At 53.6% G+C, this 26,632-nt stretch overlaps 9 protein-coding genes across 9 annotated transcripts; 4 read left to right on the top strand and 5 right to left on the bottom strand.

The window, feature by feature from the left end:
* Positions 1 to 313: 313 nt before the first annotated feature.
* Positions 314 to 1,854, bottom strand: A1O3_03373 (glutamine synthetase; the record flags this gene model as incomplete). Its single annotated transcript, XM_007733511.1, has 2 exons — positions 314 to 1,686; positions 1,752 to 1,854. 2 exons carry the CDS (start codon positions 1,852 to 1,854, stop codon positions 314 to 316), a joined length of 1,476 nt encoding a protein of 491 aa, XP_007731701.1.
* A 1,040-nt stretch (positions 1,855 to 2,894) lies between these two features.
* On the top strand, positions 2,895 to 3,746 carry A1O3_03372 (glucose 1-dehydrogenase; the record flags this gene model as incomplete). Its single annotated transcript, XM_007733510.1, has 1 exon — positions 2,895 to 3,746. The coding sequence occupies one exon, from the start codon at positions 2,895 to 2,897 to the stop codon at positions 3,744 to 3,746; it is 852 nt and encodes a 283-aa protein (XP_007731700.1).
* A 589-nt stretch (positions 3,747 to 4,335) lies between these two features.
* Positions 4,336 to 5,399, bottom strand: A1O3_03371 (uncharacterized protein; the record flags this gene model as incomplete). Its single annotated transcript, XM_007733509.1, has 2 exons — positions 4,336 to 5,110; positions 5,167 to 5,399. 2 exons carry the CDS (start codon positions 5,397 to 5,399, stop codon positions 4,336 to 4,338), a joined length of 1,008 nt encoding a protein of 335 aa, XP_007731699.1.
* Positions 5,400 to 6,334: 935 nt separating this feature from the next.
* A1O3_03370 (uncharacterized protein) lies at positions 6,335 to 7,192 on the bottom strand (the record flags this gene model as incomplete). The annotated part of the gene is made up of 1 exon (XM_007733508.1): positions 6,335 to 7,192. The coding sequence occupies one exon, from the start codon at positions 7,190 to 7,192 to the stop codon at positions 6,335 to 6,337; it is 858 nt and encodes a 285-aa protein (XP_007731698.1).
* A 651-nt stretch (positions 7,193 to 7,843) lies between these two features.
* A1O3_03369 (uncharacterized protein) lies at positions 7,844 to 8,863 on the bottom strand (the record flags this gene model as incomplete). The annotated part of the gene is made up of 1 exon (XM_007733507.1): positions 7,844 to 8,863. The coding sequence occupies one exon, from the start codon at positions 8,861 to 8,863 to the stop codon at positions 7,844 to 7,846; it is 1,020 nt and encodes a 339-aa protein (XP_007731697.1).
* Positions 8,864 to 9,469: 606 nt separating this feature from the next.
* A1O3_03368 (uncharacterized protein) lies at positions 9,470 to 10,818 on the top strand (the record flags this gene model as incomplete). Its single annotated transcript, XM_007733506.1, has 2 exons — positions 9,470 to 9,743; positions 9,794 to 10,818. 2 exons carry the CDS (start codon positions 9,470 to 9,472, stop codon positions 10,816 to 10,818), a joined length of 1,299 nt encoding a protein of 432 aa, XP_007731696.1.
* Positions 10,819 to 12,920: 2,102 nt separating this feature from the next.
* Positions 12,921 to 14,630, top strand: A1O3_03367 (uncharacterized protein; the record flags this gene model as incomplete). The annotated part of the gene is made up of 1 exon (XM_007733505.1): positions 12,921 to 14,630. The coding sequence occupies one exon, from the start codon at positions 12,921 to 12,923 to the stop codon at positions 14,628 to 14,630; it is 1,710 nt and encodes a 569-aa protein (XP_007731695.1).
* Positions 14,631 to 16,006: 1,376 nt separating this feature from the next.
* On the bottom strand, positions 16,007 to 17,100 carry A1O3_03366 (uncharacterized protein; the record flags this gene model as incomplete). Its single annotated transcript, XM_007733504.1, has 2 exons — positions 16,007 to 17,014; positions 17,065 to 17,100. The coding sequence occupies 2 exons, from the start codon at positions 17,098 to 17,100 to the stop codon at positions 16,007 to 16,009; spliced, it is 1,044 nt and encodes a 347-aa protein (XP_007731694.1).
* A 1,368-nt stretch (positions 17,101 to 18,468) lies between these two features.
* A1O3_03365 (uncharacterized protein) lies at positions 18,469 to 26,555 on the top strand (the record flags this gene model as incomplete). The annotated part of the gene is made up of 2 exons (XM_007733503.1): positions 18,469 to 18,601; positions 18,652 to 26,555. 2 exons carry the CDS (start codon positions 18,469 to 18,471, stop codon positions 26,553 to 26,555), a joined length of 8,037 nt encoding a protein of 2,678 aa, XP_007731693.1.
* Between the last annotated feature and the right edge of the window lie 77 nt (positions 26,556 to 26,632).

The following is a 26,632-nucleotide window of genomic DNA, read 5'->3' as shown; positions in this document are numbered from 1 at the left end:
TCACGCTTTTCTTCCACGGCCAGGAATAGTAGCAAAGGAAAGCCATGAATGCGCTTTGTCATTCCTTGTCTGCGAGGCCCAAAATATCATCAAAGAACAAAAAGAAGAAAGGATGCTGGGGTAGAGTGGTCAGTATGGCATAAACAAAGACAGCGTGTGGAACGTCCATTGTCTCTGACAAAGCTGAATAGCCAGTGTGTTCAAACGCCCCCAAACTGCCACAGGAATGCGAGGAAGAAAGACAGCCAGACCCAAGACCATTGTTGCACGATTCGTTGCTTTGCTCTCAACATCAGAACCGGAAATGGGTATCTCATACAGTCTCAATATACCGTTTTACCTCCCAGTCAGTGACTGCTTCGTCCCACAGCCGGAGTTCATGCTCTCGAGTGCCCCCATAGTGGTCCACAAACTCGTCTCCAAAGATCTCGCGAGCAACGCTTCCTTTGGCCACGAATCTGGCCGTGCTGTCTTTGAGGTTCTTGGGCAGCCGTTCCCCTTTGTCAGTGCTACTGCCCACCTCGTCGCCCTTGCCCAGCGGCGGTAAGCTGATTTCCAGTTTCTTTTCGATGCCTCTCCATCCCAGGGCGACGATGGTCGCAAGAACAAGAGATGGGTTGCAATCAGCGCCGCACACTCGAATTTCAAACCTGGTTGCTTTGGCAGACGCCGTCGGAGGGGCAATCAGCCGAATCGATGCCGCTCGGTGTTCCAACCCCCATGACACCGTGACTGGAGCCCAAAAGTTCTCAACCAACCGCTTGTAGGAATTGACGGTGGGTGCAATGATGGGCATGACATCGGCGAGACCGTCCAGCAGTCCGGCGAGAAACTGTCGGCCGAGATCTGACACGTATTCGAGGTCCTTGTAAGGCGGGTTGGGATCCTTCTCACCTCTGTAGAAGAGATTCTTGCCGGACTTGTCCACAATGGAGCAGTGCATATGCCCACTGTTCCCCGGCAGGCCTTGCTTGGGCTTGGCCATGAAGGAGGGTGTGATGCCATGCTTGCTACCGATGGCCTTGACGACGTACTTGAACAAAGTTCCCCTGTCGGCCGTCTCGGTGACTTCCCCAAACTCCAGGGCAGCCTCGAAGACACCCGGCCCTGATTCCGTATGCCATCCCTCGATGTTGACCCGGAATTTCTCACAGGTCTCGAAGACGCTGTAAAACCAGTCTTGGTTGTGGATCGGGTCGGTCAAAGAGTAGCCAAACATGCCTTGGGTGAGATGAGGGAGGGCACTCACGGCGTTGTTCTGGAGGAAGGGGGCAGTTGTGGCCGAGGAGACATGACTGGTCTGGATTGACGGATCGCGAGGGGCGCGGAATGTAAAGAACTCGAACTCGGCACCAGCCAGGGCAGAGTAGCCGGCCTTGTTCAACTTCTCGACCGTCGTCCTCAGCAGACTCCTGGGACATGCACTGATGGGCTTGCCAGTGTCCGGGTCATGGAAGCTGACCAGGAAGAACGGCACATTGTCCTCCCACGGTATGCGGCGATAGCTGCCCAGGTCGATCTTGGCCACGAGGTCCTTGTATCCATTCTCTTTATTGCTGATCTTGAGTTCGCGGAAATAGGTCAGGTCATGCATGTCCCAGCCGAAGACGATGCTACAGAAGCCAAAGCCGTCTTTGGCAACGGAGAGGAACTTCTTCTTGGAGACTAGTTTGCCTCGGAGGATGCCTGCCAGAGGTCTGGTTAGCAACGTGACCACACAAGATCCAGGCCATAGGCCATAGGGCACTTACCGTCCACATCGATGCCTGCGAGCTTGACCTTGGTGTCCTTAGCCAGGGCGGTCTCCAAGTTGTCGACTGTAAGGACTTCGCCGCCTGTGTCGTTGCTGGCCATGGCTGCCGACTCCTCAGAGAGGGGTTGGAGAACGTTGAGCAAGCGGGATGGTCTGCAGACAGACAAGGAATAAAGAGAGCACACAAAGGACGCAGATGGGAGTTCAAGGTTATAGGCTATAGGCTATAGATGGAAGGGGAACAAAGAGCGGGGAGGCACGGTTTGTACTGTACACGGCAAGACCAGTCGCACAGCTGCATTGGCGATACTCGACTTCAGGTTACATTTTAGGTGCTTGTGCTTGTCATAATAGCAGGAGGAGGAGGAAGACGTAGTTGATTGTTGCTGATAAGCTCCCTGGCTCCCCATGATTGTGGCTGGTTTAGCGGCCCAAGCCTTAGCTCTAAGCCCCTAAGCCCGAGCTTAGGCGACCTCTAAGGACCGAAGCTCGCTTGGCCCATGGCTCATGGCCCTGGAAGCCTGACTTATCGGCCCCCATCCATGCATCCAAAGCAGCTCGGTGTCAAGCTCCGAGGGCGCGCCAATCCAATGGCGACGAGATCTTGGAACGATCTACTCCGTACTCCGTACTGCCACTAATTATCAGATATCTACCTGGTACCTGATCTTGGATGCTTGCTCTCGTACCACGAGGTACTATACAGTAGGTACTAGGATGATATGACATGAGAGACACGGATGTCACATGACCCTGCTGCCTTACACAGAAGGGGCGCAGTTGGATGGATCACTAATTACTCCATATCGTAGGTCAGGGCTCTCTACCTTACCTGCCCATATGGGATTTGGCCAACCTGGGTCCGTACCGACGAACTCCGTAATCCTCTTGTAATGAAATCTGCTCTCCTTTGTCGCCCTTGTCCGTCGCCCACTTCCGGTTATCGCGGCTCCATTGCCTGAGTCAGTCTAACCTCGCCCACCCTGGGCCCAGCCTTAGCATACGGTATAGCTGTCCAGAGTCACGCCCTTCTCATCACAATTCGACCGCGGAACTCGTACTAGTACTGGGTACAGACGCTCTGTCGCTTCCTCACGCCTCCTCTGTCCTCGACCAGCCGAGCCACACACTCTCCAACACCATGGCCGCCGAATCCCAACCCCGCGCAGGCCGTCTGGCCGGCAAAAACGCCATCATCACCGGGGCGGCCGGTGGGATTGGGCTGGAAACGACGATCCTGTTCGCCAAAGAAGGCGCGTCGGTGCTGATGGCGGACATTTCAGAAGCGGCGCTGGCCAAGGCGCTGGCGAAGGTCAAGGAATTGGTCCCTAACGCGCCACGCCTCAGCACGATCAAATGCGACGTGTCCAAGGAATCCGACGTGGCCGCGGCGGTCGAGTCGCAGGATCAGTACGGCGGCATCGACGTCATGTTCAACAACGCCGGCATCATGCACGGGCAGGACGACGACGCCATCCACACGTCCGAGCAGGTCTGGGACCTGACCCAGAACATCAACGTCAAGGGCGTCTGGTACGGCTCCAAGCACGCCGTGCTGAGCATGCGCCGCCACCAGAAGAAGGCCGGCTCCATCATCAATACCGCCAGCTTCGTCGCCTTGATGGGCGCCGCCACCCCGCAGCTCGCGTACACCGCCTCAAAGGGCGCCGTGCTCGCCATGACCAGAGAACTCGCCATCGTCCACGCCCGCGAGAACATCCGCTTCAACTCGCTCTGTCCCGGTCCGCTCAACACTCCGCTGCTGCAGGACTGGTTGGGCGATGACGTGCAGAAGCGCTACCGCCGCGAGGTCCATTTCCCGAGCGGCCGTTTTGGCGAAGCCATCGAACAGGCCCACGCCGTTGTCTTCCTGGCTAGCGACGAGAGTAGCTTTGTCAACGCCACAGAATTCCTGGTCGACGGTGGTTTGAGCAAGGCCTATGTCACTAGCGAGGCGCCCCCTTCTGCCGCGCCCTTGAACAATGCTCGTTGAAAGGCAAACAGATGCTTTGGGTGCTCGTCCACTTCACATTCGCTACAGTGGCGATTCCCAGTTAGAGAACCTGGATCTTCTAATCGATTCTTGGGAGGGAAGGCTTTTTTTGGGCTGTCCGTATTAGCAAGGAGCTGGAGAATGACAGAACTAGAGGATTAGGAGCGTTACTAGACAGACAACTTCTAGCTAGAGGAATTGCTTTCGCCGACTTCCTACCATCACATCTCATCATATGCGTTGTGCAACAAGACCACTTTCACTTTGTCGTCCCGCTATGGAGGGGCTTGAAACACGAGACATGAGTGATCCCACAGGCTGACTCCGAATAGACTATCCCTCTACGAGACCAACTCCGAAATTTCAAGAAAGCCTTGACTCTATCGATCGGGGTGTGTTGCTACGTCCATACCTTAGCATGGTCGTCTGGCCCGACTAGGACATTTAAGGAGGGCGTAACTGCCTGGGTGTTTGGGGTTGTCATTGGGGAGAGGCTCCGATGCCGGTGTGACTCAAAGGTCGAAGCCCGCGGGCGCTCTTTGAGACAGCATGGCACAAACGTTTAGTGCAGCAGGGGCTGCGGTGGCGGTCAAACGGGGGCGCTGCTGGCAGGAGAATCTGCTGGGAGCTTCGAGTCAATCTGTACCAGTGACGTCTCAGATCGGTTGTCCCAGGCAGGTAACGGTTGTGGGTAAGTGACTGGGTTTGAAGTATTCTGGGTGGGAGCTTCTAGCTTCGGCAGGTCTGAGAGGAGAGCAGAGTGGTCGAAAGGATCGCAGACTCTGTTGGCATTGTCGGATTTCACCTCCGCCTCCTTCACCTCCTCCACAGGCGCAAGGATAACCTCTTGAAACTTTCCCATCATGATGGCCAGGATTTCTGGAGCATGATGGTGGCAGAGATCTACCGCGATCGGACCATTCAAAAGGCTGGATCTGCATTGAATCTCTCGGACGACGCGCTGCATGCAGGCATACCGGAGGGGATCGGGTGCCGCTGTGTTGTCGAGGACATACTGGAGCTGTTCTGCTGTAAGTTCGTCATGGCGGAAGGAGAGCTCTTCAAAGATGATTTTGCAGAGCGCAGTGGCCTGGAGTCGATCGGCAAGCACGTAAAGTGCAAGGGTCGTGTCCATCGAAGGAGGACGGACGACTTGAACATACAGGTATTTCACAAAGATTGCAAAGACCGCTGGATCCTCTTCAGGCAGTGTGATGGTCCGTTGTTCATGCTCCGCGAATGGGTGTGATAACGCTGCCTTTGCAAATGCCGACGCCGCGGTGAACAGGGCCTCATGCAGCACCCAGGTGGCCTTCTCGTCGCGTCCCACAATGACCTTGATCACATCTGTCTTGTTGGCCAAGCTGTGCTGGGTCAGTCTACGCGGCGCCGCTCCGTCAGGAGATGGAAGACGACCTACTCGACGAGTGTGGGCTCTGGGATCTTCTTTTGCAACTGAAACATGGCTGGAGAAGCTAGAATGTACTTTGCAAGTCTCTGTTCTTCGTAGCAAGTGGTGGACCAGGCCAGCGCAGGATGCTCTTCTGGGTGGGAGAATCGGTCCTTCCAGTCACTAGCACCAGGGATCGAGGGATTTCCCCAGTCTGGCTCTCCGTATCGACGGCCCGGTAGAGTTGTCATCCCAGTAATCATGTTAGGCGCGACTGGCGACTTTCGGTGCTGATTCGAAGCCGTAGCCTGTCAGGGTTGAGCCCGACGGGTGAGCACTCATCAAGGCGCGGGAAAGGAGTATTATGTTGTTGTAGCTCCTTTACAAAGTGAATAGTATGGCGCAGTCTAACATAGTCACACAGCGCCAGCGGCTAAAGACCGAGTCTGATACGGCTACTGCTGCTACTAGTAGGCACATACTTACACTATTAGGTACGCCGTCCTCCCCTATTGACAAGGCAGTTATCGCCGTCGAGCCCGCCGGCGCGTTTCATGTCTCTCTCGCAAGACCCTGCACCTCACCCCTTTGCCTTCATCCTTCGAGTGCCATCCAACTCGGTCCAATCTCATCATACATGCCTTCGCCGTCACAGGCGCTGGTTTGCAGAACAATGACCCCTGCGATCGGCCCAACGGATCACCGCAAGCAGATAAGCTCACGGAATATACGGAGTACTGGCTGTGCTTCTGCACTCGACTGGAGATCTTGCGGGGTGGCTCTTCGAGAATGATGTACTTCTGTACTTGGGTATAATTCCCTTCGTACCAGTCCAGATTCATCCTTTGAAGAGATCCTTTGATAGCCAAAGGGCCCGAACCCCATCCCATGTCTCGCCCGCTGCTCCTTGCACGAGCGCCGGTAATGCTGCGGATTGTATTGCTCATGCACGTTGCAGAGCGCCACAAGACCATTCACACGTGGCTACTCTGCCATATAATAAGGAATCCTGCGCGACGCCTCGTCGGAAGGCCTGCGCTGCTTCGCCTGGCCTCGGGGTCCAGGGGAGGTGGAGACCTTCTTAGTCTCCATGATTCCCACCGACATGGTGTTGGGTCAAGGATACTCATTTAGTTGGATGCATCATCAGTGCGCCGCGCACCACTTATGAAACGCCCCAGCTTCATAGCAGCGTGCATTAAATCTTGATGGTGCCCATTTCTACAATGTCTGTCGCGGCGTGGGAGAACTTCCCTTGCGTGTCGAGCTTGACTGCGCTGTCACCCTCCTTGAGGTTCACCGACATCATCCCTTCCATTGTCATAAGTCGTCGTGTGGCAGCAAACGGATAATATATTGCTTGACTGAGGGCTCGGCCAAGCTTCGATCCAATGCCCTGCGCTTTCGGAGTGTCATCATGCATGAAATCCGGTTCATCCATCTGTTGTACAAATTTGCGATCCATTTCAAACTCATATGGGGCGATAATGTACTCCTTTGGTCGGGAAAAGGGTAGAGGTCGTCGTACTTGTACAGCGAGCTTTACTATGCCATCTTGAGAGACCAGGTCAATGGACCTAATCAACCTGGTCGGACGCAGGAATGCAAACCCGGCGACAAAAGTGAAAGTCACTATTCCGGCCCGCCATGCAACTCTCACGAACCAGGGCAGGTCGGATGAGGTATCGTAGGCCCAGAGATTGCTGAATGCCAACGCACCGGCGGTCACGAGACAAGACGCAGTTATGATGTATGAGGCTGCTAGTATTCCAGCATGGGACGGTGGCCTGTATATGGCGCGCTGGCCCGTCTTGTACAATTTCGTCGCGTACCACTGCTTCCTCACTTGTTCTGGGGAAAGGCCTTTGGGGGCTCGAGCTGCTGGAGAGCCGGACGGTTGACGAGGGAAAGGCGTCGAGATGGTAGGAGTCTGGGGTCCGCGTGGGCGAAGTTTTGCCGCACTAGAGCCAGAAGAACTAGCAAACCGGCGTGGAAGGCATGAGGGCGTACTTCGAACTCGGAGCAGGCGGTGCATTGAACGAGAGATCGAAGCCATTTTAGTAACTGTGGTTGCGCACGAGCTTCTGCAGAGACGCCACCGCCAAAAGCCAGGAAAGATGTATTCAACCCTCAGCAATCCAGCCAAAGATCAAAAAAGGACGTAGAACACCTCAAAATAACGAAGAAACCTAACAGTGGTAACAGCACAACCGGAACTTTTTGTTTACTAGTACCTGAGTCCTCCAGTAGACATTGGAGATCTGAAGAAGTTTGAATTGGCAGCGTGCCCGTTCAGGAAAGTTGAGCGACATCTATATTGGGTCCCATCTTCTTGAAGGCACTACTCCGTCCACCATCACCACTCCTTCCACACATCGAACATTCAAGATGGAGTCCCAGCCCAGCGTTTGGCTGGCTTTGCGCACTTTCGACAACATTCTTTGTAGTTTGCGCGGAGACGATACTGACAATCTATACGGAGTACCGGCCTCCAACACATCCCGAAATGGCCATGACATGGTTCGAGGATGGGGGTGTTGTACAACCAATACCCCAAGCCAACTAATGACTCGTTTCGCGATATGTCTCCTTGGGGTAGCGACATCATCCTAGTGCCTAGGCGTGGCTCGAAGCTGACACCATTGCCTGACATCATGTGGCACGTGGGTTGTCCCGAAACACTTGCCTTTCTAAAGAAGACCTGTCATTAGAGATGCATACCGTCATCTTCTACATCTTTCGCTGACCCAACTCCGGCGCCCTGTTGAATGGCCTCCAACAGCCGTGGGGAGATATTTCGACTGTTCCCCTCTTCGGCACTGGCAAGGAGCTTGAGAAAGAAGTCCTGCCGGAGCACTTTCATCAAGATGTCGTTGGAATCGATCATGTGTGATGCTGCGTATAGCAATATGCCGCCATAAGGCTGATTCTCAGCATTCCTGCGCAGATATTCTGTCTCGACAATTGGTATGGTGGAGGTCGTCATAGCCTGCCAGTTAAAAGGTGCAAGTCTTGTAATGAAATCAAACAATCTAGCTTGAGAGATCGTAACAAGCTGCGTGCCCTTCTTAGTCTTCGTGTCTCGCTTGGATTTGACGAGTGAAGTCCAGACAAAAAATATCTCGTAGACTTCAGGGTCATGAAAAACGCGGCGCCATAGGAGGCCCTGACCAGCCGTCTCCCCTAGGCTATCACCACTTGCTTCGACTGTGAGCGTATTCTGGCTATCGACGGTAAGAAGTGCTTCGATGACCTCCAAAGAGCGTTCCGCCACCTCGGTATTCTCGGACGAAAGCCAAAGTGTGAACAAGCATTGCACGAGACTCGAGCTCGCTGCAACAAAAGATGCGCCACTGGGCGAGTCGGCGGCTTTGCGTAGATACGCCAGACAAAGGAGTTGGACGGAGGTTGAAGGGGAGGCTAGACCTTGTTCGAGCTTCTCGGGCGAAATTGTAGCCTTCAGTTCATCGAATGGGATGAAGTGCACAGTTTGCTCCAACAACCGAGTGAGCGGACGAGGCTCCTGTTGGATTGTTTGGAGGAGGGTTTCACCCGTCCTGAGCAGCCGCCATAACAGGTCTCTTGGTGTAGAGGCAGCCAAGTTGCGCTCTGCTCGCTTCAATAAGTCCTCGTCTAGCAATACTGATCCTGGTTGAGATTCGACAGCGGCAAGGTGTGAGAATACATCAGTGAAAAGAGTCTCTGTGTCTTCGACTAGAGAGTCCATCGTAGTTATGGTAGGCTGATGCTGAATTTCATAAGGGAAGTCAAGATCATTGCGATGTTTTGAGGACAGCGCAGGTTGTGCCAGTATGTGGCGGCGAGTGCGAAGGCTGCTACGAAGGTACGAATACTGTGGCGCTGGTTGGAGTGGGAGGATCGCAGCCTTGTCTCTTCACCCCGCATGCCGAGCTCGTACTAGTAGTACTAGTACTCCGTACGAGTAAGTGTGACGCGCCCTCTTGAGTTCAACTACCTACCTCGTACCTACATGTAAAACATGGTTAAATCTAGGGAATATTCTTTGCTTGGAGGTTCACAAAACCACTGGTCGTTATGTAATATTATCAGTGGTGAGATGTTACGAGAGGCGGCCTTCAAAACGGCGTGCTCTGAGTGAGCCTCTAAGACTCGCTTTTCTTTCCCCTCCCGGTTTAGGCCCAGGCTGTCACTACGGTGGATCACTATAACCTACCAGTGGTACTGCGACAACCGCGCATTCATTCTCCGTGGTCTAGACACAAGGCTCCGCAGACTTGCTCCATCTCGAACACTCACATCTCATATCTGAAGCTGCTTCCTGCCTCTCGGTGTCAGCGCTAGATTTGAACCCATGGCGCAACCTACCGGAAATCCTCTACTGTCCTCCAAACCCTCCGATAGTGGCCTGTCCGTCTCTCTGCATCCACTTGTCCTCCTCTCAGTGTCGGACCAAGTCACAAGGCATTCAGTACGGAAGCAGTCAGGGCCTGTTGCGGGTGCATTACTTGGTCAGCAGACTGGGCGCGAGATCACGGCAGAGCATGCCTTTCCAGTAGCCTTGGTCAAGAGTCCAGAGGGTCATTGGCGCTTCAATGCAGAATGGATGGAGACGAGGATACAACAGTGTAAGACTTTCAAGGATAGTCCGTACAGTACCCCTGCTCACTTTTGATAGACAAGGACGTCCATAAATCTCCTGCACTCGAATTTGTTGGCTGGTACACACTCTGTCCCCCGGACGGGCCTCTACCCGAACTCATTCCTCTGCAACACCAAGCAATCACATTTTACAACGACAGCGCCATTCTCCTCGCCCTACATCCGGAACTCGTCAAAGCCCCTTACGGCGCCACTGGCAGACTGCCAATCACCATATTTGAGAGTGTGGTCGATGTCGAACAACCAAAGGATGATGAATCAATGCAAGTTGACGGAGAAGAGTCCTCGGCGATCAAGTTCAGACAGTTACCATATACGATCGACACCGATGAAACAGAGATGATTGCCATCGACTATGTGGCCAAGGGCGCAGGCAGTGCTGCGGCGATGGGTGAAGGGGTTCCCAACGAATCAACAACTGTACCGAAGACGGCTGAGCAAGTACCTACGGACAAGAAGGGCAAACAACGGGCGGATTCAACCTCGGAAGTGTCTGGGCAGAAAGAACCAAATGGTGCCGAGGAGACGAGCAGTTCTCTCACACCTGAAGAAGAGGACCAAATCGCAAATATAACCACCAGGCTCAACAGTGTGAAAATGCTACAAACCCGGATATCCCTCCTGCGCAGCTTCGTCCAGTCGCTTCCACCATCATACATATCAGATCAGAACTCCGCGCCATTGACACCGACCTCCCCAGAACCTTCTCATCTCCCGCATCTGCGCAATATCCAAGCACTCCTTACTCGCCTTTCACTACTCACTCCCGTAGACTCTGCGTCCTCCATGCAACCTCTCGCTGCAGCTTCACGGGCGCAATCCAACGACGTGGCACTGGCGAACATGCTCTCGCTCATAGGGCAAGATATCCAGGCTCTCAGCGAACTGGGCCGCAAGTTTGCTACAGTGGAAGGGATCCGTGGCCACAAGGTCAAACAGGGTGGAACGAAAGGTGCCGGTACAGGGGTAGGCGTGGATGAAGGTGATGGTCGATTTGGTGCAGTTGCCCCTGTAGGCGGTGGCAGTGGGATGATGGTCTAATCGGTGAGATGTGGTCATTTCCTCTGTGAGGTCTCCTCCCGTGGGTCGATCTCCTGATACGCAAGTTTTGGACCTCACCGGCAGCAGTCAGCTGCTCTATCCTCATACATAACAGAACACGCGAACACGTCCTGCGCGACAGCCATTTGTTGCCCGTTCCTCTCCGATGTCTCAGCCTTGTCCTCACCCTTTGAGAACACGTCCATTGCCTCGACCTTTGGCACCGTGCCAAACCGGACGGTCTACGGGAAGGAGGCGTTGGTGGATTTGTGTCATTCCAACTGGTACTCGAGACATCTGCAGTCTGGCGGAGGCGAAGCAAAGGTCTCTGCAACTTATGGAGTCTTAATCATGGCTACGAACGGCTGACAACGCCACCGCCCACACCTCAGCAGTTGTAGCGTTGTGTGGTGGGCTTTGATCAGGTTCGGGTGGTGGTACAGATTCTTGTCTACGAAGTCCTGTGAAACTGGGGATTGCATCTCGGTAGTATTCAGGGCTCTAGCCTGTACCGCCCGCGCCGCCCACGCCAGCCCACGCCAGCCGTCGCAGTCGGTCGTCGCGTACCAGGTAGTTGATACGTTTAGAAGGGTAATTGGCATTATTGTGTCAACATATGCCAAATGTCGCCATCTTCCACGCGGCTGGCGAATTGGTCAGCATTGGGCATGGACTTCGGTCAGTCATCAGTTGTGTCTTGCATGCATGCTCTCTTGGGCCACGGCGTTTAGACCATGCCGTCCGAGAAGAAGAAAAGCAGCATGCACAAATCATTCATATCTTTTCATTCCGCGTTCTAGCCCGCGACATGGAGGGTCTGGATTCTCCCCGGCATCTTGTTATTGGAGAGGCGATCTCGTTTCCAAGAGGACGGGACGATTTGTAGAACGTACATGTCCCTAGGTGAGTTGCGTGATCGCGACTTGATATTGCTACATATCCTCGTGTCACCACGATAAAGGGTGATGGACCTCATTGGCTTCTGCGTACCTCCTAGCCAGTACAACACGTACTAAACTTGTCCCTACATGGTACATGTATGGAGTAAGCCCTGATCAGGTAAGGTTGGAACCTACATGTAGTCAGCTTCTCCCATCATGATGGACAATGATAATATTGCCACCGTGGATGTGACCTAGGGCCGCAATTACTAGTACGGAGTACTCCGTAGTATGTACCTAGTCGCACCAGTAGTACGGGGAACCTTAGTCCTAGTATAGCAGCCACTGCCAAGTCTAGTGCCCATTCAGGCTAGCGCGACTCTCCTCTACAACGGCGATCGCTTCAAGTGACTAAGGTACCTAAGGTACCTAATAGCACATAGGTACCTACTACTACTACTACTACTACTACTACCAGGTCTTCTTGTAGTCTGCCGTTCTCTTGCATCTACCACACTTAACCCGCAATTATGTCCCCGTCGACGTTCGGCGGCCTACCAGTCAGAAGTTGAAGGAGACTATTGAGGAAAACAAGGACGAGGGAAATCAACCGTGCAAACAACTTCCTTGTCTTCCTCAATAGTCTCTCCAATTTTTGACGGCAGGGGGTGGTCCGGTCGATTGCTAAGTACGGAGTATCTCAGTACTCCGTAACACTGTACCAGTGTACAGAGTACATCTCAATTCCTTGTTCCTCCCTATTGGCAGTACTCCGTACTCCACTTCGACATACTTATTCCGGCGACAACGCTATTTCTTGCACTATCTACCGCTGTTTCCCCCCTGGTGTGATACCTTACCTGTGACCATGTGTATGGATACTGGGTATATTGAATCGTTGGTCCAAACCCTTGTCAAGATCCACGTCAGAAAAGGTCCAATAGCATAAGTCGTTCGTGAGTGGTACGAGGTCCTACAAGTGTCGCTGATGAAAAGAAGAGCTCCAATGGCGCAATACTGCAAGGCCATGGACTATATAGCGTATGTGGTCTGGCGAATTCCCCCAGCACAAGGACGCGGATTTCCCTGTGCCTGCGCCCGCCCCCGAGTCCCACCTCAATCTCCATATCCACGTCAGAAGTGTGTGGGTGTATGTGTCTGTGTCTGTGTGAGAGAGAAGAGAGACACAGATAACGAGGAAGATCAAACCTGACTCCAGGAATGGTGTCCATAGAGGACCCTCGCCGCAATGGCCCCAAGCCTCAACTTGATATCGAAACGCGGTCGGTCCCGGTTCCTCTGACAAAGGAAGAGGAGGAAGAATCGACGTTGGGGACAGCAGACGAGCATGTGACCGCGGCCGTCCCCACGAAGCCTTGGGAGCGGCCCGGCGTCTGGGGCACCACTCGCCGTTACCTCCGTACCTTCCGAGGCTACATCTGGGACGACCCAGACAAGCCAAAGGAAGAGAAGTGGTTTCTATTCAAGCTCGACTTCTTTCTGCTCACCACGTCGTGCCTAGGCTACTTTAGCAGGGGCCTCGACGTGCAGAATATAAACAACGCATACGTGTCGGGTATGAAGGAGTCGCTAAAACTATACGGCAGCGAGCTGACGTACGCTTCGAACGTCAACACCGCGGGCTACGTGATCGGCCAGATCCCAGCCGTTATACTGGTCACGCGCGTTCGACCTTCGATCCTGATCCCGACGGTCGAGATCGTTTGGGCGGCGCTTACCTTCTGCACGGCGGCTGTTAAAACGGCGGAACAGCTATACGCCGTCCGCTTCTTCATTGGTCTATTCGAGTCGGCCTTCTTCCCCGTCATGGTCTACCTGATCGGATCGTGGTACACCAAGGAAGAGCGCGCTAAGCGCGTCACCATATTCTACGCCACTGCTAGCATGTCCAGTATGTTTAGCGGCTATCTCCAAGCGGGCGCGTATAAGGGTCTCGACGGCAAGCTGGGCCGTGAAGGCTGGAGTTGGCTTTTTATCATATGTGGCGTCATCAGTTTACCTATCGGTATCCTGGGCTACTTCTTTATCCCCGACTTCCCTGAGACCACGCGCGCCTTTTATCTCACGCCTAAGGAGGCGCAGTTTGCACGGGACCGGCTGGTTAAGGCGGGACTGAAGCCTTTAGGGGCGTCGGCATGGGATCGCAAAAAGATCTTCCGCATTATGTCCCAATGGCAGTTCTGGCTGCTCCCGCTCGGCTACTTCTTCATCCAGGGCAGTTTCCCGGCCTACCAGCCTGTATTCGCACTTTGGCTGAAATCCACCCATCACTCTGTCTACCAAATCAACGTGTGGCCTACGGGCCAGGTCGCCATCGGAGTGGTAGTGCAGGTCGTGGCAGGCATGGTGTCTGACTCTCGCCTACTGCGAGGACGACGGTGGCAGACTATCATGGCCATGCAGGCCGTCACCTTCTTTAGCTGTGTCGTTCTCGCCGTTTGGGACGTCTCGGACAATCTCAAGTTTACTGCATACTATCTGATGTACTTCAGTTGCGGTGTTCCAGGCATCTACTATTCCTGGTATCCGGATTTGATCCCCCATGACCACGAGATGCGAGGGTTTGTTATTGCGTGCTCAAACATGTTCAGTTTCATCCAGTCAATTTGGTTCTCCGTTGCCGTTTGGAGAACGATCGATGCTCCCAGGTATCACCCGGGATTCATCTTCGCCTCGGTCCTAGGCGTTATGGTTGTGTTGCACACGATACTCGTCCGGACTTTGGAGAAGCGCGATACAAAGAAACGCGCCCTGGCACAAGATGGGTTAACTGATGTAGAATCACCCATCGTGGTGCTCTCTGACTCGGAAAAGGAAGCAGGTAGTTCGGAAAAGAAAGCAGATGGCTCGGAAGCTTCAGCATCAGGACCAGACGGCACTGGTAACAAAAGGTCCGAGCTAGTGGCATGATGGTTGTTGATCCTATGGAAAAGCAAAAGGAAAATCCAGTTCTACATGTCCAAGGCTTGTCCTTGACCGGTTCACTGATCGTTCTCTCGTGATAGTTAGAATCCAACTAATTAGAGGACGAGGAATGTGACATGATTGAATTGAAACCCCTTGATCACTGTAGAGTAGTATGTGCAATATCACAGAGTACTGTAATCACACATAAGTACAAGATTGTCAAAACGTCGCACTGCCACCACCCTTCCTGATCCAAAGGCTCAGAGGACCGGCGGTGGCCGACTCCAGACTCCAGATCACACCAAAACATGGAAATATCTGGCATCTAGTATCTGGTATCTGGCGACTGATATCTAGTATCTAGTATCTAGTATCTGTTATCTGTCATTTGGCATCTATCTGACGATGGTGATAGTTGGTGGTGCTTCATATGAAGGCTGATAGGAGATAGGTCGAACAAGGCCTGAGAGATAAAAACATACATATTGGGTGGGATATTGGGACGTGATCATAAATCATAATGTATCTCATACCTAAGGTAGGCAATAGAGCGGCGTGCAGATTATTGTAGACGGTAGACAGTAGACAGTAGACAGTAGACAGTAGACAGTAGACAGTAGACAGTAGACAGTAGACAGTAGACAGTAGACGCTGCGGTAATATCTGCGTTTACATCTGCGTTTACGGAGCACACTGCACAGTGGCAGGGATGATACCTACTACGAGTAAGGTACATGTAGGTAGAGTACAGTACTCTATCTGTACCTACCATACTCGTAGCACGGAAAGGGAAATCAGAACGCAGTACCAAGTAGGATTGTGGGAAAGACCGATCATCTGCACTCAGGGTAGGACTGCAGTGCTTGCTCTATTTCCCCTGAAGGCAGTCCGGGGCTGCTACCTAACATATCTTCTACGCTGAAAGAAGACTGCTCATTCTCACAATGATCTGAGCCCGAGGTTATTAGATCAGGGGATGGGGGATGTGTGATCTGTGATCTGTGATTGAGTACTGTTTCCTGTTCGTGGGACCATCCACCTCGTCCTCGCGTCACACCAAACTGCCCATACAAAATGCATCGAGTATCCGTACACTGAAGCAGTGCATCGGCACAAAACCCGCATACCTGGCAAGTTCACGTTGGCCAGAGGTCGTGCCTCATTAAAGAAAATGGTCGTTAAGCTCTGATATATATAAACATGTCATGGTTGAGAAGTAGGTCGTCTGGGCCTCTGTCGCTCGTGGATGATTAGGTTCGAACCAATGTCGTGGCGCCAGGTCCTGAACGCCTATGCTAGTAGCCTGTGAAAGCAGATGTAGAAGAAATGGCACCATGGGTCGAAACCGACTCGATAACCGAGTCCTCTGTCAAGACCATTTAACTGACAAGGACATCCGTGGGTCGGTGTAGCCGGGGAAAGAAACGCAGATGGAACTTCTTCTTGGGTGGTGGTAGTGGCTGAGCACCACCATTGAACACAGGCGCAGTTGCAGTCCGGATACGTGGTTGAAGAGTTGTTGCCGCCCTTGTCTCCTCAGCTGAAGGCACAGAGGGAGCTGAAGCAGTTGAGGTGTCCCTACTCTCGGCGATTATGGATTTCTTCTTGCGGATAGTATTCATTAATCTGCCAATGTGTGGCGGTTTGGGTTCATTTAAAATAGGCCAGTCAGCGAGAGGCGGAGGCGGAGGGAGACTTTTGTTCAGGTCTGGTCCCGCCAGTCTGGCGGGTCGGTTGATATCCATCGATCTGTTGCTGCTGCTCTCAAGCCTTGATGAGCTGTCCTTTACGAGTCGGACTGTGCGCCCAATAACCTCGGCGTCGACGGTGGGCTCGCACGTTTCGAGCGACCTGTGCAATCCAGCGTTAGAAGTCGTTCGACTTTTGGAACTCGTTGACGCTTCGTTTCGAAGACCGCTTCCTGGCTTTCTGGTGCTGTTTACGGATCTGCGCGCAGCATCAGAGAACCGCGAGCCTGCGTCGCCGGGGGTGAGGCCGGCACTTGTCAAGGGGGTCGAATCGTCTGTGGTAGTTGATGTATGTCGGCGAGAGGCTTCTGAAGGGGTCGCTGTGTCGGGTTTTAGATCGGTCAATTGTTGGGAGACCTTCGTTGAAGTCATATAGGGACACTGTGCTGGCTGCGAAGTTCGGTCGCGTTTCGCGCCGGTCTGGTGTGTTCCCCTCCCATCTTGAATATGAGCCGCAATGTATTTGAGAGGGTCGTCCGACGTGTCATCCGAGTGTTGCACATTGGCCAGCACTAAGGCGCAGGCTCGTTTCAACTCGCCCTCCTCCTGCTCGGTGAGCACCTGCCTGTCCACCAGAGGCGAGTCTGGGATGAAATGACGATCGTCTGGATCTCCAAGATACTTCTTCGCAGTTAGGGACTTGATAGATGTCAGCCAAAGCTTCGCGACGAACAGGGCAGAAAACGCACTGAACGATCCGTCCGCAGGCCCAGCTTTTTGTCCATTGCGCCCATCTGTCAACGCGGACTAGGTCGGGAAGCCCTACGAATAGAGTGCACCTGGCTAGGCACGCAGAGCGCAAGAGGCAAAGGATCAACTTGAGTATCCTGTCCAGGCTGAAGGCAAGCGCGGAGTCTGATATTTCACAGCATGTCGCTCGCCGGTAGATTTGTGTACTGGTGTTTCCTGGCATACAGAGCGCACACGTCCGGGTTCGACGACAGGCGTGGTGGTGACACCCGAGTCAGGGAGATAGCCGTCGAGGCCAAGTCAACGCAGCATGGCGAACAGGGGAACAGGGGGACAGGAGGACAGGAATACGATCCCTGGGCCTTGAACATCGCGACCGCCAGGTCATGGTCAGCTCACGGTTTCAGCTTCATGCCGACCTTGGAAGACTGAAATCTGTGAGTGGGCCGTTCGGCAGGGAGTTCTTGGGCTCATCCTACCGGTGGCTTGTCGGACCAGCGAGGCGGGAGCTTAGCATACAACCTATCTGACGGCAGCCACGACAATCCAGGACTGTGATCAAATTTTTAGCGAGGCTGGAGCGGTGATTGAGGGCAGGACGTGAGAAAGGTGCGTTTGGTGGATGGATCAGGGCGGAATGATTGGCAGGTGGAAATTGAGAGAGGGTGAAACTGGACGGTGTTGCCGATGGAGAAGCCACCAAGCGGAAAATTAAGAAGCCCAGGACCCCTCAGGGAGCCTAGGTAGTAGGGAGCCCCTAAGCCTAAGGAGCCTGCCGGAGACGCCTTACCGGTTGGAGGCTAAGCGGCCTGGGCAGCCTAAGATTGGCAATCCAGGTGGCAGTGAGTCTGCCCTGAGTCTGTGCCTCTCTATATCCGTACTGCACCTCAATATTTATTAAATCAAACAGTCACCTCAGTACCTACTGACAGGAGGTCGCATAATCAATCCAGCTAGGGAAGTACGGAGTACGGAGGATCGTACGACCTGGTTATGGCGGCCATGAGACTTTCAGTCATCTACCCGGTTCCATCCGTGATAGGGCTTCGAAATCTTGGATTCCAGCCCAGACTTCAACAGGGAAAAGACATGAGCGAGCCTTGCCTGTGTACTCGTATGATGCGCTACTAGTAGATACTAGATAGTAGATACTACGTAGTAGGTACAAGTACTCTGTACGGATACTCTGTACTTACATGTACCTATTTGTTAATGGGGCGAGGCTCTATAAGGCTGCGGAGGAGGACCCTACCTTACCTTGGTAAGACCCAAGGACGGAAATCTTGGCGCCGGTCCCTGCGTCATATTCAGTGCGCAGTCGAGAATTTTGGTCGGTGGACAGAACAGTCACTAGGGTCAGTCAGGCACCGTATCGACAGACCGATTGCTCCAATACATGGACCATGGGTGACATCTCAGAGTCGGGATCGGGAGTCCTAGAAACCTCGGAGTCCCGCTTAGCCGCCCTCAGCAGTAGTTCAACCAACATCCGTATTGAGGTGCTACGGAAACTGCTCCATGACATTCAGAGCACTGGTACAGGCGAGCCTCCGATTGACCAGTGTATTCAAACTGACTGTTTACAGCCGATGAGTCCAAGTCAGCAGGCACACTGAGTGTGTTGCCCACCCTCCTTTCGACCTATCCTCGATATGCAGACCGAAAGTCTCGCCGCGCTGTACAGTCATGCCTAAGAGCATATGTCACGAACCCCTCCACCGCCGATGCCGCCTACCCTGCTATCACCAAATTCTTGATCCAGGAATCCCAGAAGGCTGCCATAGCACCGTCAAGTGCATTCGTGTTGCTCGAATGGTGTTGTCTACTTCAGCAGGAGAGTCCGGGCAATGCAAAGTCTGTGGACAACTGCTTCGGGAAAATATGTCTTGCTGCAGCTCGCCTTCTTGACAAATGTGAAGACAAGGATATCCGAGGAGGTGTTCAGCATTCTGCCTTGACCCTAGCGAGGAGGGGCCTACGCGATGTTTTCAAGACAGCGTACGGCTCCAAGGCATTGGACCTCGCCCTCAAGGAGGTCGAAAACTCTCCAGAGGTAGATGCTCGGTGCGGCCCTTACCTAGGTGTCATTGCCGGCGTGAGTTCACGCATACCAGAAAGAAAAGAGCAGCTTCAGGATTCGTCGAAGCATATTCTTGATTTCTATGTCAAGTATATTATAGGCTCCAAAATTCCCGTGCCCGCCCATGAGTCCATGGGTCTCCATGATTACTTCTTGGATTTTGTGACATTGCAGGATGTTGGTGCAACGCTCGTCCCGGCGCTGGAGAAGGCCATTCTGCGTTCACCGGAGGCCGTCTTACAAGGTCCCGTTGAAGCACTAGCCGCCTGCCTGCCTCAGGAGCTTGACATCTCAGAACTTGCACTTTCGAAATTGGTGAAACCTCTTCTTTCAGCCATGGCCTCTACCAACTCTACGATTCGTGAAGGGGCAGGAAGGGCTTTATTAGCCTTAGTTCGAAGGGGCGGCGACCCTGCCAACCTCCAGAAGATCTCACGGGAATTGGCGTCGGCCTTGAAGTTATCAAAGGCTGCAAATTTCGAGATGCGCGGCATCCTCGCCGATGTCCTCCATACGGTGCACCCAGAACTCGAAACATCTTCGGTCATCGTGCAGAGCATTCTGCCAGCTGCAGCAAAGGAAGCAAACGAAGGAGCTCTCAGAAAGGAGCTCTGGGCTCTAGTCCCTCACCTACAGATTCTCGCTTCGTCCTCGGCCATTGAGAAATCACTCTCGGACTCTCTTCTAAAAGGTTGCGCTGACAAAAGGCCTGCATTTCGCAAGATTTGGGTCTTGTGCGTTGCCGATGTACTGAGAGGCCTCCAAAATGTGCCATCAGAAAGTTCCTCACAGGAGTTCATTCGGTCCTCCTTGAAGATGTTGAGAGACGTCTACGACGAGATCGCTCCGAATCCACTGCCTGCAGCTCAGAACGGCTACGTCGCAGCTGCTTACGGTCTCCCTGCACTTTTGGACTCTCCCATCTTAGAGGCTGATGAGTTCAAGTCCAATGCTTACCACCAAATCAGACAGAATGCCATGACCGTGAGTCCGAAGCTTTCTTTTTTGCTAAATCCCAAGGTCTACACACGACTTTCGTCAGCCGGAGACAATCACTGGGCGCTGTATGCCTTAACCACCCTGGCGTTCGAGCTCGACAATGCCGTGGAGGATGCGAAGGCTGCGTGGGCAAGGGCCGTCCTACACCTCCTACTAACTCCAGAGGTGGACTCGGCTGTCCGAAAGGAGACTGGTGCCTCCTTATCGCGGGTGTATGTCGAGAGGCCTGCCTCCGTAGGCCAAAGCATAGTACTCGGTATTTGGGATGTGCTTCGGTCTCGGGCCCAGGAATTGAACGGACCAGCTGGAAGTTCTATTCCGTTGAGTGACAATCGATTGCTCCAAGCGGTGAAATGCATTTCACCGGCAAAAGACAAGTGGAGAGATCTCAAGAAAGAAATCCCGCTTGACATCCTAGAGAACCAGTCAGTATCAACAGTTGTCCTCCTTCGACCAGAACTTATTGTCAACTCGGATTGGATCGCAAGTTGCCTCACCCTGGGGATCGATCCTGGGCAACTGGGGAAGAAACGGTGCGATGATCTGTTTGCGGAGATACTATCGCATTTTGAGTCTCAGAAACTAGCACCTCTGAACGTATTTGAGGTTGCTGCTTGCAACGCCGCGGCGACCCTGGCTTTTGTGGCACCAGATTCTTGTACATCAGCACTGATCCAACAATTTCGGAAAGACCTCGACCCCTCACAGCTAGACGGTCTAGGGCCTACTGAAGCCCTCATTGCTCGCGCTCCCGAAGGTACAGCGGTGATTGATGTGCTGGGTCAGCAGACAAATGGAAACCTTGAAAACAAGAACCAAAAGGATTACGATGTCCTCAAATGGGAAGAAGAGATGCGGCAGCAGTTAGCCCAGAAAAAGGGAGCGACTCAGAAAAAGCTGACGGCGGATCAGCAAGCGAAGCTCGATGCACAACTTGCTCATGAGGCTGAGGTACGAGCCCGTGTGAAGTCAGTGTCGGCGAAAGTCAGAAGAGGCGCAAAGTTCGTTGAAGGGCTCGCTCGTGGTCCGCCGACCGACGCACGCATGTGGATGTCTCCAGCAATCACTGCACTGATACGTGTCCTGGAGAAAGGGGCTGCATTGGTTGTTGACGATGAGATTGTCTCAGCATACATGGCATGCTCTACCCAGGTCTCCGATCGGCTGGGCAATCTGCGTCTTTTCATTGGTGTGGCGACTCTCAGATCTTTGCCGAATGCCAATGTCCCGGACAGTTTGACGGTAGAGCCGCTGGCAGATCTAGGTACCAGGGTTCTTTATAGACTGCGGTTCGCAGCTGAGCAACGCCCCTTTGATACAATCACCACTGCGTATGCTTTACCATTGATCTTTACACTGCTGGAGAATGGAAGGATTGGAGAGGTTTCGGGAGACGAGGCTGACGCGCAAGTCCTTCTTGCTCTCGAATTTCTCTCCTTCCAGATGGGCTCAGGTGCCGATGAGCTTCTTCCAAGGGCCGATATCCTGCGGCACCTCATCAAAGCGATGCAGAAGTATACCCAGCACTACCGCATCATCAAAGATTGTTTGTTCGACTTTTGTCGCTCAATATCAGAGAACATTACGCCTGAAGAAAGGGATATTCTCTTGTCCGCTGTTACTCTTCCGGAAAGCGCAGTCCGGTCCGCGGCTCTCCAAGCCATACACTCTGAGCTAGACTTGTCAGATATTGACTTTTCGGTGCATTTGTGGATTGCATGCCAAGATGAAGAGGATGAAAATGCCGAAACTGCTCTAGCCATCTGGCAAGAACAGGAATTCTTCGTGACCGAGGAGATGGTCGACAGCATACCCCAGTTCCTGTTTTCAGCGGCACGGTCGACTCGCACTGCCGCGTCGAAAGCACTTGCCCAAGCACTCCTCCAGAATACTTCCAAGATTGACAGTATCCTGGCCTGGCTGGAAGAGTCGTACAGGATAGAAGCACAACCACTTGTGCCGAAGCGGAACAAATTCGGAATCGTGCAAAAGGGCGAGTTGGCTGACCAATGGGAGAGAAGAAGTGGGATTGCTCTCGCCGTCAAGGAGATTTCGTCCATCCTCAGTCCAGATGCACTGGTTCCGTTCATGGGTTTCATGGTCTCTGAGGGTGCTTTCTCGGACCGCAATGCCACTGTACGCTCAGAGATGGTTGCAGCTGGGATCGCTCTAGTAGCGGGCCGTGGGAACGAACGTCTGGAGCCACTCATGGACCTGTTTGAGAAGGTATTACAGGGCCCTGACAAAGGCACACAAGAAGCAGATTGGGTCAACGAGGCTGTAATCGTCCTCTATGGTTCGCTGGCACGCCATCTTCCAGAAGGTGACAAGCGAACACAAACTGTGATACAAAAGCTCCTCGACACACTCAGTACCCCCTCGGAATCAGTACAGTACGCGGTGGCCAACTGTTTGCCTCCCCTGATCCGATCGCCGAGTGTTGACGCCGGGCCTTATTTGTCTTCGCTTCTTGATCAGCTGTTCAACTCTAAGAAATATGCAGCCCGTCGAGGCTCGGCTTACGGGCTTGCAGGCATCGTGAAAGGCAAAGGAGTAGCCGCTCTAAGGCAGCATCGGGTCATGTCAGCGTTGAGGGGCGCGGCAGAAAACAAGAAGAGTCCCGAGCAGCGGCAAGGCGCCATGATGGCCTATGAGCTGATGTCACTGCTTCTTGGACGGACCTTTGAGCCATATGTGATTGAGATCCTCCCACAATTGCTGACCGGCTTTGGCGATCCTGTTACCTCGGTTCGTGAAGCTTGCCTGGATACAGCCAAGACATGCTTTGGAAGCTTGAGCTCGTTTGGTGTCCGTCGTGTCCTTCCTCAACTCCTGGAGGGGCTGAACGAGACGCAATGGCGTAGCAAAAAAGGAGCGTGTGATCTCTTAGGTGCGATGGCCTACCTTGACCCTGAACAGCTAGCCGCCAGCTTGCCCGAGATCATCCCTCCCTTGACCGCGGTGCTCACCGACAGTCACAAAGAGGTTCGTGCCGCCGCTAATAGCAGCCTTAAGAGGTTTGGAGAGGTTATCACAAATCCGGAAGTCAAGAGTCTCGTCGACATCTTGCTCAAGGCCCTGAGTGATCCAACCAAGTATACGGAGGAAGCCTTGGATTGTCTGATCAAGGTCTCGTTTGTGCATTACTTGGACGCGCCATCATTGGCCCTGGTCGTGAGGATATTGGAGAGGGGCCTGAATGACCGCTCGGCCACCAAGCGGAAAGCGGCCCAAATCATCGCCAGCCTGGCGCATCTTACGGAGAAGCGTGATATTGTCACCCATCTTCCCATTCTCGTCTCTGGGTTGCGTCTCGCCTCCATCGATCCTGTACCAGCAACTCGTGCCACTGCCTCCAAAGCCTTGGGCAGCCTGGTCGAGAAGCTTGGTGAAGATGCCTTCCCTGATCTGATACCAAGCTTGATGTCTTCACTTCGTACCGACACAGGCGCAAGCGACCGCCTCGGCGCTGCTCAAGCCCTTAGCGAAGTGCTTGCCGGCCTCGGAACTGTCCGACTTGAGGAGACTCTGCCCACTATCCTCCAGAATGTAGCCAGTCCAAGGCCGACGGTCAGAGAAGGATTCATGACCTTGTTCATCTTCTTGCCGGCCTGCTTTGGCAACAGCTTTGCCAACTATCTTGCTCAGATCATCCCAGCCATCCTTAGCGGCCTGGCTGATGATGTCGAGGTCATCCGTGAGACCAGCCTGAGAGCTGGCAGATTGCTGGTGAAGAACTTTGCAAGCAAGGCCATCGACCTGCTCCTTCCAGAACTGCAACGTGGATTGGCCGATGATAGCTACCGCATCCGTCTCAGCTCCGTTGAGCTTGTCGGTGACCTGCTCTTTAACCTCACCGGTATCAGTGCGCAAACGGACGCCGAGGAAGAGGGCGAATCTGCAACACAAGCGGGACAATCCTTGCTGGAAGTATTGGGCGAAGAACGACGCAACAGAGTGTTGTCGTCGCTCTATATCTGTCGCTGTGATACTTCTGCCCAGGTCCGCGGGGCTGCCATTGCTGTCTGGAAGGCTCTGGTTGCCACTCCCCGAACCTTGCGTGAACTGGTACCTACGCTCACGCAAATGATCATCACTCGCCTGGCCTCCTCTAACATGGAGCACAAAGTCATTGCCGCAAACGCCCTTGGCGAGGTTATCCGCAAGGCTGGCGAAGGTGTCTTCGCGTCGTTGCTGCCGTCTCTGGAGGAAGGTCTGCAAACATCAACCGATCCGGACAAGAGGCAGGGCATTTGCATTGCACTCCGCGAAGTTGTCAATGCTGCTTCTCCGGAATCGCTCGAGGAGCACGAGGTCAAATTGATTGCTATTGTTCGACTGGCACTGACAGATCCCGACCCAGAGGTACGGGAGGCTGCTGCCGAATCTTTTGATTCTCTTCAACAAACCTTCGGCAAGCGAGCTGTGGACCAAGTACTGCCCCATTTGCTCAACCTCCTGCGAAGCGAATCGGAAGCGGAACATGCGCTGTCGGCTTTGCTTACCTTGCTCACAGAAGCCACCAGGGCGAATGTCATCTTACCAAACCTGATCCCAACGCTTTTGACCAACCCTATCACTGCTTTCAATGCCCGGGCCCTCGCATCGTTGGCCAAGGTTGGGGGCTCCAGCATGACTCGCAGACTGCCGGCCATCCTGAACAGTCTTGCAGACAACATTGTTTCATGCAAGGACGAGGACTTGCTAGAAGAGTTAGACGAGGCGTTCGATACCGTCTTGTCATCTGTTGATGAATACGATGGTCTCAACACGGCCATGAGCGTGATGCTCACAATGATTAAACATGACGATCACAAACGACGAGCCGTCGCCGCAGTACACCTGGGCACGTTCTTTGAGACAGCTGCTGTCGACTACTCGAGGTACAATCCCGACCTCATTCGGGTTCTTCTCATTTCTTTCGGAGACCGAGACCCAGAAGTCGTGAAAGCTGCCTGGTCCGCATTGAGCCGGCTGCAATCACACCTTCGCAAGGAGGAGATGGAGACTTTGGTTGGTCCGACCAGACAAGTCCTACAGCAAGCGGGGACTGCAGGTTCTGTACTCCCTGGCTTTGCACTACCCAAGGGCATTTTGCCTGTCCTCCAGATCTTCCTGCAGGGCTTGATGAATGGTACTACCGAGCAGCGTGTTCAGGCTGCCATGGGGATCTCCGACATCATTGATCGTAGCGGCCCAGATGCATTGAAGCCATTCGTGACTCAAATCACCGGCCCGCTTATCCGTGTTGTGGGCGAAAGATCCATGGACGTCAAATGCGCCATCCTGTCCACCCTCAATCAACTCCTCGAGAAGATTCCGACCTTCTTAAGGCCGTTTCTGCCGCAGCTGCAGAGGACCTTTACCAAGTCTATCGCCGACCCAACGAGCGATTTACTTCGCATGCGAGCGACGAAGGCATTGAGCACTCTCATCACATTAACTCCACGCGTTGACCCTCTTATCGCCGAGCTTGTCACTGGAGCCAAAACCCCGGACGCAGGTGTCCGCAACGCTATGCTGAAAGCATTGCAAGAAGTGGTTAGCAAGGTTGGATCTAGTATGAGCGACACCTCCCGAGAATCCATCCTAGGGCTCATGGATGGCCAGCAAGACGGCCAGGATGAAAACACGATGGTGACCAACGCAAGGCTCCTCGGCGCCATGATCAAGGTTCTTCCAGCTGAGAAAGCAGCCTCGTTGATCAAGAGCCGTGTCCTGCTACAGCCATCCACAAGCGCTTCCATCTTAGCACTCAACGCAGCCCTACTTGAAAGTGCGTCTAGCTTGGTTTCTGGTTACGCCGAGGAGACGAGAGCGGTAATCGCGGCGGGACTGACCGGCAAGAACACCTTCGTTCAACAGAACTCTGTGCTGGCGCTAGGCAAATACTTGTTGTTCGCTTCCATGATCTCAGATGCAGAAGTATACCAGCCCCTCATTGAAGCGCTGACCTCGGTCATCGCTCCTGGCGGAGACATCGACTCTCGGCGCCTTGCACTCGTGGTCGTTCGTACTGTGGCGCGCCACCACGGCGATGATATGCGGAAATACCTCTCCATTCTGGTGCCACCGGTATTCTCCTCGGTGCGCGACCCTGTCATCCCCGTCAAACTGGCGGCGGAAGCGGCCTTCCTTGAACTCTTCAATGTCGTCGACGAGGAGAGCGCCGTCTTCGACCAATACATGGCTGGGCCGGGAAAGGCTTTATCCATGGGTCAGTCACGCCCGCTGAGCGACTACTTCAAGCGTGTGGCATTGAGGCTGGGTGCACAAGCGAGGGAACGACGTGAGGCCGAAGGCGGGGCTGGCGGCTTGGGGTTGAGTTCTGATGAGCAAGAGGACGAGCGTGAGCTCTGGAGTGTGGGCAGGGTAGACTTGGGCGATGGTGGTGGTGGTGATGAGGAGTGATTGTGATTCCAGTTGTTGTTTAGGACGCGTCCAAGGCCGAGATAGTAAAAGAGCATATAGTCACGCGAGAGAAAGAT

This window comes from Capronia epimyces, assembly GCF_000585565.1.
Source record: "Capronia epimyces CBS 606.96 chromosome Unknown aczIQ-supercont1.3, whole genome shotgun sequence".
In the NCBI taxonomy this organism is placed as follows: domain Eukaryota; kingdom Fungi; phylum Ascomycota; class Eurotiomycetes; order Chaetothyriales; family Herpotrichiellaceae; genus Capronia; species Capronia epimyces.
The sequence above is the reverse complement of the archived record's forward strand: the minus strand, read 5'-3'. Positions and strand labels throughout refer to the sequence as shown.